General features: G+C 58.0%; 3 protein-coding genes across 3 annotated transcripts; 1 reads left to right on the top strand and 2 right to left on the bottom strand.

Moving 5' to 3' along the window:
• Window positions 1-656: 656 nt before the first annotated feature.
• On the top strand, window positions 657-3,382 carry EsH8_VIII_000691 (transport protein Avl9-domain-containing protein; the record flags this gene model as incomplete). Its single annotated transcript, XM_083269733.1, has 4 exons — window positions 657-886; window positions 1,009-1,435; window positions 1,518-1,730; window positions 1,799-3,382. The coding sequence occupies 4 exons, from the start codon at window positions 657-659 to the stop codon at window positions 3,380-3,382; spliced, it is 2,454 nt and encodes an 817-aa protein (XP_083129501.1).
• A 1,138-nt stretch (window positions 3,383-4,520) lies between these two features.
• Window positions 4,521-7,735, bottom strand: EsH8_VIII_000690 (BRO1-like domain-containing protein; the record flags this gene model as incomplete). The annotated part of the gene is made up of 4 exons (XM_083269732.1): window positions 4,521-5,651; window positions 5,707-6,858; window positions 6,947-7,376; window positions 7,458-7,735. The coding sequence occupies 4 exons, from the start codon at window positions 7,733-7,735 to the stop codon at window positions 4,521-4,523; spliced, it is 2,991 nt and encodes a 996-aa protein (XP_083129500.1).
• Window positions 7,736-10,715: 2,980 nt separating this feature from the next.
• EsH8_VIII_000689 (uncharacterized protein) lies at window positions 10,716-12,440 on the bottom strand (the record flags this gene model as incomplete). The annotated part of the gene is made up of 3 exons (XM_083269731.1): window positions 10,716-10,908; window positions 10,970-12,198; window positions 12,255-12,440. 3 exons carry the CDS (start codon window positions 12,438-12,440, stop codon window positions 10,716-10,718), a joined length of 1,608 nt encoding a protein of 535 aa, XP_083129499.1.
• Window positions 12,441-12,718: the final 278 nt, after the last annotated feature.

The following is a 12,718-nucleotide window of genomic DNA, read 5'->3' as shown; positions in this document are numbered from 1 at the left end:
GAAACGAACGTGACGGTATAGAAGAGGACCAAGTACGCATTTATCGGTTGCTCACTAGCAGAGGCCATTCCTTTCCATTTTATTACTAGTCATCCAAATTCTTCTTGCGAGAAGAAGAACGGCCCCGCCAATACGTCTTGGATATACTAGCCGCACATAGCCAGCCCTTTTTTTTTTTGTCTCACTCGACCCCCCTCAGTGGACAGGACTGGTTACTACGTCAGAACGAACCACAGCCCCTCACCCTGAATGAAAAGTCACCAAGCGATCGACAACTGCCAATCTTGGGGAGACATTTAGGACGACGCGAAGCTGCCAACAAACACGGACGCAACGAAAGCCAACTCGTGACCGACGACCTGACGACGAAACGCACGACGGATCCGAGAGGGCCACCGAAGCGAAAACAAGAAAGACAAAAAGGACCAGAGGAAACACATGGCCATGTCGTAGGAGTGGGCCTCGTTGCGCCAAGGAAGCCAAAAAGGGAAAGACAAAAAAAAGGAAACATAGTTTGGAAATCCGGGGGCGATTGGACGACTCAGAAGGAGACAAACCTCCGAACTCTGCAGAACCAGAGACTCGGCGCATGCTGCGTCGTGGATAAGACAAACACAAGATAGAGAGAGGCAGCGAAGAAGAGGGGCCAGCCAGACATGGATACTCCCGAAGTAGCGACGCCCACGTCCGGCGCCGCCACGCCCCTGACGGTGCCGTCGACGCCGGCCAAACCCGATTTTATACCGTTGGTGACCGTAGTCGACTTCCACCATGCCCGCGGCCCCGAGGTCGAGATGTGGTTCGGCGCCGCGGACGGCTGCGACCCGGCGATCGAGTATGATTGGGGCTTGTTGCCATTCATGGCTCTGAGCGACGGCGCGCACTTGTAAGTAGAGGAGCCAACCAGCCCGAAGGACAATACTAGCAAGATGGCCACGGCAGTTACTGTGGCCGCCTTGCCCCGTTCCGAATGCACAGAGAAAGGAGAAGCTGACAGGCTCGATTCAGATCAAGCGAGGACTTTTCATACTTCACCCTCCTGCGCCCGGCGACCGCCACGGGGCCGGCGACGTCCCTCTTCGGCATATCCTGCACGCGCCAGCTGGACGCCTCGCAGCTCATCAACCGCCCCGCCGACGTGACCCGCTCGACAGTCCAGAAGGCCGTCGTGGTCATCGCAGACACCCCGCAGCACTTTGGCATGATGCGTGAGCGCCTCAGCGTCGTCACCCAGGCCTGGTTCGCCCAGCGCGAGTTCACCGACACGGAGATCCTGCGACGCTTCCAGGAGAGCCTGGCCGAGGAGAAGGAGCGCGGCCTGCTCAGCGAGGAAGAGAGCCGCGACCAGTATCTCGGCATGAGCCTGCGCGAGCTGGTGCACGAGTTCAAATGGCAGACGTTGATGCTCTTCAAGTGCTGCCTGCTTCAACCAAAGGTGCGTTTGGCGACGCCCTCGCCAGCCAACCTGGTCATCATCCAGGGGGCAGTCAGAAGCTAACCAAAGACCCCGCCCACAGATGCTCTTTTTCGGATCACGGTGTGAACGGTTATGCATGATGCAGTTTTCTCTTATTTCTCTGATACCCGGCCTCATCCGTAATCTCGTCGACTGCGCCGACCCGGAGCTGAACAACTACGAGAAGAGGTTATCGAAACCCACGAGCCTGCGAACCAGTGACCGTAATTCGTTGCTCACTTACATGGGCTTGCCCCTCCAGATATTTGGCAAGGTACGGCCCGCTTCCACCCCGCTCGCCCAAGTCGAAGTCCCCTCCCCCGGTACTGACAATGTGAACAGGGCAGTCTATACGGCCCATATACCCCACTCCAGCAACTCGATATCCTCGCTGACTTTGGCACCAAGTCATACATTGTCGGCAGCACAAACTCGCTTCTCCTGCAGCAGAAGGACCGCTACAGCGACATCCTCATTAACCTTGACGAGCACACCGTCAACATCACATCCAGCTCCCTCCGGAACGGGCTGGCGCTCTCCGCCGCCGACCGCCGCTGGATTGACTACATCACCCAAGTGGTCTACGACACTTGGGACGACGCCAACCCCAACCGCCCCAACACCATGGGCTACGTCGGCAGCGAAGAGTTCATCCGCCTCCAGTTCGAGGAGTACATACTCTCCCTCGTGTCCTCGGTCAAGTACCACAACCACCTGCTCGCCAACCCGAACAACCCCCGCGCCCTCCTCCCGCACATCGAGGGCGACCCCTCGCTCGACTACGGCAGCGACTTCGTCGAGGCCTGGTCCCGGACCGAGAACCACCGCATCTGGAACGCCAACACGGACTCGCACCTCTTCGACGTCGTCGAGCCGAGGCACCCCTGCGCCGGCGGCCTCACCATCGACGACGTCCAGCGCCGCATCGCTCAGCAGGTGCAGGAAATGCACCTCGACGAGCGTCTCGCCGTCGGCAAGGAGGTCCTCGGACGGAACTTCGCCGCGGGGAAAGAAAAGGCCTCGACCATGTTTAACAAGTTCTACGCCGACATGGAGGCCTTCCGCGAGGCGCAGCGCAAGAGGGCCGAGGAGCAGCGCCTGGCGCAGGAGGCTGCCGCCGCCGAGGCCGAAAAGGCGGGCGGCCCTGCCGCTGCGTCTGCAGCAGCGGCGGGCGTGGCTGCGGACGCGGCAAAGGCCCAGGGCAACGCACAGTCCGCCGGCAACAAAGCTAGCTCCTACGTCAGCTCCTGGGTTACGTGGGCGGGCGAGAAGCGCAAGACCGGATGGGGAGGTGGAGGCGGAGGTGGAAGCAGCAGCGGCAACAGCAACAACAGCAGCAGCGGTGGAGGAGGAGGCTGGGGCCGCGGATGGGGCAAATCAAAGACGGACGTCGGCAAGACCGGCGGCGGCGACAGGGACTCGGCCTCCCTCTCCGGGTCGCGGGTATCCACCTCGTCCACGGGGATGGAAATCAGTGACAAGGGCGGCTACAAACGGCATGGCGACACGCACGATTTCCGCCCGCTGACGCAGGGGTCCTACACCGAGTCCATCCTCTCGGCGGGGACCGCCGACTCCGAGACACCCGTCAGCCCCGCGACGGATCGCCGGCCACAGTCCAAAGACGGAGCGGCGACGACGCCGACAGCTGCGGCGCCGGCCGGGGTCCAGGGACACATGAACGGTGAGGAGAAGAGCACCATCAAGACGGTGGCACCGGACGCCGACCAGGAAGATGCGCCCGCGAGCGCCCCGGTCGCCGCTCCCGAGCAGCAATCAAAACAGCACGCATCGGCGCCAAACGCTGACGACGACGACAGCGACGACGACGACGCCGCCACCACCAAGGAATCGCAGGCGACCGCGGAGGCCGCCAAGGTGGCGGCCGAGGCGGCGAAGGCCTGGGGCAGCAGCGATCACATTTGAGTGGCGCTCCCGGGAAGAAAGAAATGGGATTAATTTGTTGGTTGTCGACGAGCGACCGCGACATGTGCCGAGAGCGGCACAGCACGGGGACAGCACGGGACAGTATAGTACGGGAATGTACAGCACATCACAGCATAGCGAAGCATCCGGGGGGCTGGGAGGGGAGGAAGGGCGGGCATGAAGAATCGAATCACCTGGATATCTGCATCTAGAAAAGGGAGGCGCGCGGGGGGCTACGGAGCGGCGGCGGCGGCGGCGGCGGGCCCGGGAAACCCCGTTCGTTTAGGGATCGCCGTGGCCAGTGTTATCAAACCACACTCCCCCCCTCCCTCCTCCCTTGTGTTTTCTTTTCCTCTTCTTTACCTGTAGCTTAATCATATACCTATATATACACACATGTATGCATATATATACATGTAACGATGAATGGAAGGAAGGGTGGGGAGGGGTTGGAGGGGGAGAGACCGTCACGGCCGAAAGGGTAACGAGTCGGAGGCTATGCAGAGATGCTTTTTTTTTTTTTTTTTACATATATACTCTTTTGGCACGGGGGCGCAGGTAATGCGGGAAACGCAACGACGGCAGCGGCAACAGACAAAAAGCCCACCTTTAAAAACAGCCAATGCACATGTCTCTCTCCCCTCACTTGACTGCCACCTGATTCCCCATCGAAAAGTTGACTTGGGCGCGCCCAAGTCTGTCACGTGAGAAGAAGGCGCGATGAGGTCGTGGTCATTTATCTATTCATGAGCCCGGTTGTCACTTTATCCCAGTGTTTTCTTGTTTCTGCGTCTCTCCCCCCCTATCTTGTCTTTTTTTCTTATCTTTCTTCTTTCGGTTGGCCAAACTTTGTTTTGATATCCGGGTTGAAAAAGGTCCAAAGCTCTCTCACACTCAGCGCGGCCCTTTGCAGGAACTGCATCTCCTGCTCGTGATGGAAACGGTAGGAGGAAACAAAAAAGGCTCTGGCGGCGAAAACCACCCCCGTACAACTCCAAAGACTCCAGGTTCCTGCACAAGCCCACCTGCATTGCTACGTTCGAACCGTTGTCTAGATGCACATTCCTCAACCCGTCTCGTATGCCAAACCAACCCCGTTTGGCCTCGGCGTTCCAGGCCACGTGATTGGAGGCCTTCCTTATTTCCAGTTGTTCAGGCCGGCCCACGGGTCACTGTTCTGCTGCGGCTGGGCCGACCGTGGGTGCGCACTCGAGGGGTAGGCGCTGAGGGGGTTCTGCTGCTGGTAGTTTTGCTGTTGCTGTTGCTGTTGCTGCTGTTGCTGCTGCTGGTAATCCTGCTGACCGTAAAACGTCTGCTGGGGGCCCAGAGGTGGGGGGCCGGGAGGCGGGGGTGGTGGCACAAATCCAGGAGGCACTTGTTGCTGGGGGCCGGGGAAGCTACCGTACTGCTGGTTTTGGCCGAAGGATGTTTGCGTAGGTGGTGGCGAAGCCGGACCTCGAAGGACAGCTGGGCCAAATGTGGATTGGTGGGGAGGAGGTGATGTTGGACCAGGCGTGCGTCCGTACTGGCTCGGGTTGTACGCTGGCTGGCCGTACGTGTTCGCCGGTTGAGGCGTGTACGACTGTGAAGTTGGGGGAGCCGCGAAGCTGGGGTACTGCTGCTGGGTTGGAGGCGGGGACTGGGGAACCTGATATTGCCCCTGGAAATTGGTCTGCGGGTATCGCGCTGACTGGACATTTGTAAAGTTCAAGGGCGACGGCGTGGGTCGGTTCGAGGCAGGCTTTGGTGACGATGCGGACGGGTCCATAGACATGCGTTCCATCAGCCCCCGGAGCCGCTCTCGCTCCAACTCGGCGTGTGCGTCCTTGCGTGTCGCTCGCTCCTGCTCGATGCTGTTGAGAAGCTGCGCGCCCTCGGAGCGTCTGTTGTTGACAAAGGTCTCCACGTTCTTCTCGAGGCTCTGAACCGTCTCCTTCATCTCAGCGTACCACGTCTTGGCACCCTGAAGGCCGGCCTCCAAGTCGAGGAACTCCTGGTACGCCCTCTTGTACTTGTTCATGACTGCTGTCCTCTGCCGTTGCACTGTTTCATACTTGCTCTGCTCTGACCTGACCCGCTTGTCCTGTAGGAGAGTATTGAAGCTAGTCGTAAGCTCCTTCATCAGCGCCGACTGCTTGTGGTTTGCCTGCAGCAGTCTGTTCTGGTAGGGTCGGAACTTCTCCAGTTCTGACTGGAAAAGTTGGGACTCGTAATTTGTAATCGACTTCTTGTTGAGAATGAGAATCTCAGAGATGTCGTCGTTGTGAACCTGTCCGTGTTAGCGTCTCTTCCGCACCACCTTCCGGGATGATCTCAGTACTAACCTTCTCCTTGAGGTCCTTCAATACTTGGTTGCGTTCCCTCTTGATAAGGTTCAGCTTCTTGATGATCTCCTCTACCTTGTGGATTTGGTCAACGACACTGACGCCCCCTTCGTCAAAGTCAACGTCCAGCAGGTTTGGTTCGTTGCCGGAGGGGCTCGCGACATTGCTCGTTTTCCCCCGCACCTTGCTCACCGCGTGTTGGAACAGGGAGTCAATGCCGCCGTGGCTGGCGGCCGCCCTCATCTCTTCGAACTCTGCCTCGTTCTGCCTCAGCTTTGCCGCCAGCTGGTTGTCACTTCGCGCGGCCTCTTCCAACGCTTCTCTGTAGTTCCTGATGTCGCTTCGCAATGTCGACGTTAATCTCGAGCTCGGTTGTTGTGTCCACTCGTTCTCGTATTTGGATCGCATCTTCTCGCACACGCTCTCTTCCATATCGAGCTGTTTCGTGTTCTTGTCCAGCGTATTCACAATGATTTCCTTTTCGGACCTGAGAGTTTCAAAAATGGCGGTTGGGTCCTCGTGCCCGGCAACGTCTTCGCACCACGTCCTGAACTCGTCGTCCGGCAGGACATCTTGGTCGAAGCCTCCTTTCAAGACTTGAAGAGCGCCAGGTAACCTCAAGTAGTCCAAGCTAGCGGCCATTTCGCCGTTGGCTGTATCCACTCTCTCCGTCTCAGCTCTGATCAACTTGGCCTTCTCTTCGTCGTACAGACTTGCGGATTCCGTCACAGCTAGGGGCACGATCTTGGAGAAGAGATCTGGGCCCGTGATACGCTGAATGTCTTGACCGGCATAAAGCTCGCTGACGGGTATCGGCTTGGACGCCGGGAGCTTGGGAACCGGTGGCAGGCTCGCCTCCGCTGGCACGCTCTGGTGATAGATGAAGTCGTTTTCCTTGGCCAACTCCTTCAGCTTGTCCTGTACGGTCGACAGATGCCGCTTCGTAAAATCGGCGAGGATGCCGCCCGTTTCGGCGCCGAGATTGGAGCTCGGAGGTACCGAGCTGGGGAAGTTATTTGCGATGCGGTTTGCCTCCTTTCCCTGACTCTCGGCAACCTGGAGCCTGGCGACGGCGATTCCGTGCTGACCAGCTTCATCGTCGGCAAGAGCTTGGTAGTATTGCGACATGGAGCTCAGGAAATTGAATTTGACCTAGGCAAGTCAGCTAACTCTCAATTTCCGGGCTTGAATCACCCCGACACTCATAGAGCGGGGATGGTGACGCGGTAGCAGTTCTTACCTGAACCATGAGAAGCCAGACCTTCTCAAAAATGGCCCGGTTGAAGTTATCCTGGACACCTTCGACAGCCTGCGCGTACAGAGACGCCGCCTGGCTGGAGAGCTTGGCCAGCAGAGCCACCTTCTTTTTGTCCGCCACCTGTTTCTCCAAGAATACCTCCTGCGCCTGGGCCAGCATGATGGAGATGAGCGTCTTGACCGTCTCCCTGCTGAGATCGGACGAGGGTGCGTGGAGGAAGTTCTCGTTGATGTAAGTGAACATGCCGGCCGAGGCCTGGAACGAGTGGTACGCGGCCTTGAGGCCCGCCTCCTCCGACCTCGTTTGGTGGGCGGCGTGACATGACAGAACGGCGGAGATATTAAATATTATGGAGGCTTTCTCGAATGCGAGGGAATACTGCGCCGTCGACTTGTGGGTGAACGCATCGAACCTGTTGACGCGGTAGGTGTCAGTCTGCGCAAACAGCGTAGTAGACCGCAAAGCGGCAGGGGTGGTGGGCGGGGGGTTATACCATGTGAAAGAGATCTTGATGTGTTGCTCGTCGACGGGAAAGCGCAAATCCAGTAGCTCGAGCTGGCCATAGTATCTGTATAGCATGTCGCGGCCCGACGTACTGTCTTTGCCAGCGCCCCTCACATCCTGTCGCAGGCGGTTGAGGGTGGCGCACTCCTCGGCGTAGCGCTCTGGATCATCGCCATATGTGTCCCTGATGTAGTCCTTCAGCGGAGAGACCCAGTCTATTTCGTTTGTGGCCTTGAGCGGCGACGATATCATGGGCGACTGCGCCATTTTGACGGACAGTACGAGCTGTCGGCCCGGAGGATCGCGGGGTGGTCGCAAGAGACAATGGTTCGGACTCGGCCGGGTGTTTGCGAAGATGGGCAGCCTGGTTCAGATGGCGGGCTGATTGGGTGGCATACGGGGCCTCGTCAGAGGTGGCCTTGTGAAGAAGTGACAGCTGAGGTGTACGGATGCAGCTCTCCAGGTCGCTCGCTGGCTGCTTGTCTTGCTGTGGTGGGCGGAGTGCGGGGTGGGGGCGGGAAGCGACGATTGAAGGGAAGCAGCGTCGGTGCACTTTAGCTCCGTCTCGAGTACGTACTGTGTCAGGTACCTGGCCTGGATGCGTGTTTTTGCCGGGCTGCCTGCGTCGATGGTGCTGATGGAGAAGGGTGAGCGGTGCGTGTTCTCGGCGGCGTCGGGGGCGGCGACGGTGGGCTGCTGTTCTGCGGCCAGCTTTTAGTCTGGGCGCTGGCTTGGTCCGGCAGGTAGGGTGCGGGTGGCACGATCTGCTGGCTACGGAGGGCTTGAGGGAGGACGAAGAGATGCAGAATCAAAAGCCTGGGACGTTCTGAATTTGGCTATTGTTTGTAAAGAAGTATTCCGCGCTCGTTTTCCTGTGAGGTCATAGTGCTGGGGGACCCGGTGAGATGAGGGACGGTAATTTAGTGAGGCCTGACGAGGAGCTCGAGGGCGGGGCGGCTGCTGTCCGGGTGGTTGCTCTGCGTCAACAAGTGTCTCGATTTCGTCTCTGCCTGCGCCTCTGGCGGTGGTGGTACCAGAATGTCGGTGATATATGTTTGGTGGACGAAGCGCCCGTCAGACAGGATCTCCAAGCAATGCACGGAGATTGGGGGAGGAGGAAAAGGCTGAGCGGTGTCGTCTTGCACCTCTCAACTTAGCTGCTGCCTCTGCCTTGGTGCGTGGTGTTGACGTTGGCGCATAACGTGGACTGGAGAGGGTACGTTGGGCTGTCGTACGTAGCCGCCAGGCAGTGATTACTGCCCACTAGGAGCCGGGGATGTTCCTGGCTTTTAGGCGGGGGCCTTGACGAGGGGTGGGTGCCGTCTGTCGTACACAAAGGAGCTGGGAGCTGGGCACTTGACTCGAAGAATCAAAAAAGGAAGACTTTCTTTGGAACGGGTCGCGGGTCCTGTCCCTTTGCGGCCAACGATTGACTGCTGTTAAGTACACACTCGCTGGAGGTTGAGGCTTGAAGAAGGGCGCAGCATAGGTAGAATCCTGCAAGTTTGCCAGTTCCATAGGCGCCCGAGTGCCCAACGGACGGAGCTCGCTGAAGGCCTACCTGTCCGGCTCGGTGGGATTCAGTTGCTGCAAAGTCCATCACCTTCTGCTCTTACAAGAAGCAAGGTGTCCAAATACCGGATATCCCCCCCCGTTCACATTGGGCAGCTATCCTACCCATCACATCCCGTCGATATCGGCCTGGGGACGCTGAGGTCGTCAGTCTCTCAACAGACCACCCGCACAGCAGCAATCACACATATTCATGCCCGGCCCTAATCACCTCATATAACTCATCATACGCTTCGACATGGTCGGACGACCTATCCTTTGGATTCCGATGGACCAGAGTGAGACATGCCCGATGCGACGCTCCTCAACTCTGCATACTCCCTCACTCCACCTGGGCTAGCTTGTGCCGAGCAATTCGACCCAGTCAGCTCTCGCAATCTCATCTCGTGATATTCCATGTGCCCCTGCCCCTCCACGGCCAGACTGCACCGCGTTCTCATCACCGTGTCATCGCTGCTTACATTCTGTGCCTCCGCTGTAGTAAGCACAACGCAAAGAACATCGGGACCTCCCATAACCCTATCGGAGTACGTCTCCGAACCGACACTTGACCGGTCTCTCTTTCTTTTCCATCCTTTACTTTATTTAAAATGCAGTCGTCTCTCCGCCTCCAATATAGAACCCGCCCCTCCAAGTGAACTCAAGTGAACCGATACAACTGCAATTCCACTAACAACTTCAGCACCTCGTCTGAGTCCTCGACAGCCCATGTCCGCGCAACGACATTGGTCCTCCGCCGTCCCGCCCTTATGCAGGTGACGGGCCACCGAGAGCTGCCCCTCTCCTTCGACCCCTCATTGGCCGCCATTGGCCGGCGCTTGTGACCCCACCAAGTCCGGGCAGGGGTCCAGGCCGCGGGCAATCCTCGCACAAGTACCAAGGTAACAGACAGGCCCGGACGGCCCGCTCCCTGCAGGGTGGTTGAGAGCTCCTTGTGGGCTTTCCCGCCATCCTGCGGCAACCTCTGCTCGGGAAAGCTTTGCGTCTTTGTCCGTCGGGTTCTCGGGGAACCCCCACTGGCGGTGAAAGGCCTAGTAATGCTATGGTATCACAAACAATCCATCTCCAACATTGTGGACAATCATGTAAGACATGGAGATCTTCAAAGGAGGCCGTTTATGCGACCCGGACGCCCTGCAGCATCATGCCCAAAGTGCACCAGACCTATGGAAATGACAGAGTGTGGTGCAAACCAGCCGCGCGGTCTCCTTCCCAGAGCTGCGGCTCACTGCCTGGATCTCAAGCGCAACCCATCGCAACTTAGCGCCCAGGTTCCCCCAACCGAACACCATCAGCTTCAGCAACGCAAAGCGTTATACACCGCATGCTTGGTATTGATTTGGGTGGTCTTTTTTTTTTTGGTAATGATCTGAGGTGAGTGGCCTCCGCGGGAGCTGGCTTTCCATCCCCCTAAGTCTATACTACACTGTACACTAGTCTGTGGATAATACACAAGCAATGGCTTTCTCCAAACCAAACAATGGCTCTTTAGGCTACCCCATTCTGCCGACGCCGGGGGATAATCGGATTAGAAAATAACAAGATAGAACAGAAAACAAGAACCGTTTTGAACACCTGCCATGCAAGGGCCCCCCCTCCCCACCGTCTATGATCACTTTGCACAAGCCATCTACATGCCCGCCGCAAGAGGCCGATATGGTGACACTAAACTGGTTCAACCGGAGCCAGAATCCTTCTTGGATTCGTCCTTCTTCTCGTCGGCCTTCTTGCCGTCCTTGGTTGGCTTGCTCGCGTCGGTTTCGGAGGAGTTCTGGTGGGCCGGGTGGTTCGTCAAGGTGTGCCACATAGATTTGAGGAAGCCTTCATTCTTGTGGGATTCGGTGTCGTCCGGTGAAGCTGGTTGAGATCTTTTCCGGAAAAATCAGCATGGCGTGGGCGCACGAGTTTGGGGTTTTTGGATCGGCTTACCCCTGGGGAGTGACGTTCATGATCCGTCTAGCCGTCTTGTCTCCCATCTCGTTCGCCAGCATCTCCACCAGAGTGCGCTGGTTCGCACTCAGATACTTAGGCATGCTGACCTTGAACTCAACCTTCAAATCACCCGAGCCTCCTCTTCTGCCGTTCAGCTTCTTCATACCCATGCCCGACAACGTCAGCTTGTCTCCCGTGTTGGTGCCAGTGGCCACCTTGACGTTGACCTGTCCGTCCAGCGTCGGCACCGTCACCTCTCCTCCGAGCATGGCCGTTGTGATGGGGATGCTTGCTGTGTAGAGGATGTCGGAGCCTGCTCGTCGGAACTTGGGATCCGTTGCGACACGCACGAAGACGTAGAGGTCGCCCTTCTGCGTCCGGGCGTTGACCTCCGCGTTCTTGCCCGTGACGGGTGCGTCACCTGCGCCGTCAACCCGGAGCCTCATACCATCCTCGATACCCGCCGGGATATCGACAGTGATGGTCTTCCGTTCCCTCACAACGCCGTTGCCCGCGCAAGGCTTGCACTCGGATCCTCTGGGGATGGTCGTGCCCGTCCCGCCGCAGGATCCGCACGTCGACGCCATCTGGAAGCCGCCGTTCATAAAGTGCACCCGCGTTCCCGTTCCGTTGCATGACTTGCACTCCGACCTCTTGGTGCCCTGCTTCAAGCCACTACCCGAACACGTTCCGCACTCGGCCAGGGGCGTTATTGTAATCGTCTTGCTCGTTCCCTTGGCCGCCTCCATGAAGGATATACTCGATTGCACTTCAATGTTGTCGCCGACAAGGATCTCCTGCTGGAAAGGATTCCGGCCACCACCACGACGCCCGAACGGCGACCCCTGGCCACCGGTAAAAGCCGAGAAGATGTCATCGAAATTGAAGCCGGCGCCGCCGAAACCGCCTTGGCCGCCAAAACCACCACCGAATGGGTTTCCAGCTCCCCCGAATGGATCGCCGCCCGGTGCACCGCTGGGGTCGAAGCCGGCCGCGCCATATTGGTCGAATTGCTGCCTCTTCTTCGGGTCCGAAAGAATTTCGTATGCGCTTTGGATCTCGCCAAAAGTCCCCTTTGCAGAGGGATCCTTGTTCGTATCGGGATGGTACTTCTTCGCTAAGCCATAGTACGCCTTCTTGATATCACTCGCGGACGCCGATTTCTCGACACCCAAGGTCTTGTACGGGTCGCTCGGGGCGAGGGAGCTAGAAGTTGCGTGGAATGCCTGTCGTTAAACAAATGAGTAAGCTGTACGGACAGTTTGCATGCGTGGTTACTTACGCGCTTGGAAGAAGGAGCTTGACATGTCGCCCGAGAAGCTGGGGAGTTCGTGGGCCTGGCAGTAAAGGTGACGGTGTGAATCTGGGCGCGCTTGCAGACAGAATCCTTGAGCTTAGACTGCCGGGAAATGCGGCTAGAGAGCAGGCGGCCTGGGGCCGCTGCTTTGGTGAGAATGCTGGCATTCATTGTGAAGCGTGACGACGCATCGGAAGCAGCAGTGTGTAGTAAAGTTTAGGGGTTAAATTGACTGTGGATGCGGAAAAGCATCAACGCGCATGTGGAACTCTCTCGGAAATTCTTTGCCCTTCGATGCCATTGACAGACGGGATGATATCAACTTTTTTTTTGGCCCGATGCTAAGCCGAACGCTAGTGACTGCCTCAGGCACATTCCGCATCATAGTGTGGGCGCAAGGGCGCGCAGGGGTAGACTGAAATGGGGGGGGCAGCTGCAGGCTTCACGTC

This window comes from Colletotrichum jinshuiense, chromosome 8 (assembly GCF_051148585.1).
Source record: "Colletotrichum jinshuiense chromosome 8, complete sequence".
NCBI lineage: Eukaryota > Fungi > Ascomycota > Sordariomycetes > Glomerellales > Glomerellaceae > Colletotrichum > Colletotrichum jinshuiense.
This window is presented reverse-complemented; position numbering and strand designations above follow the sequence as displayed.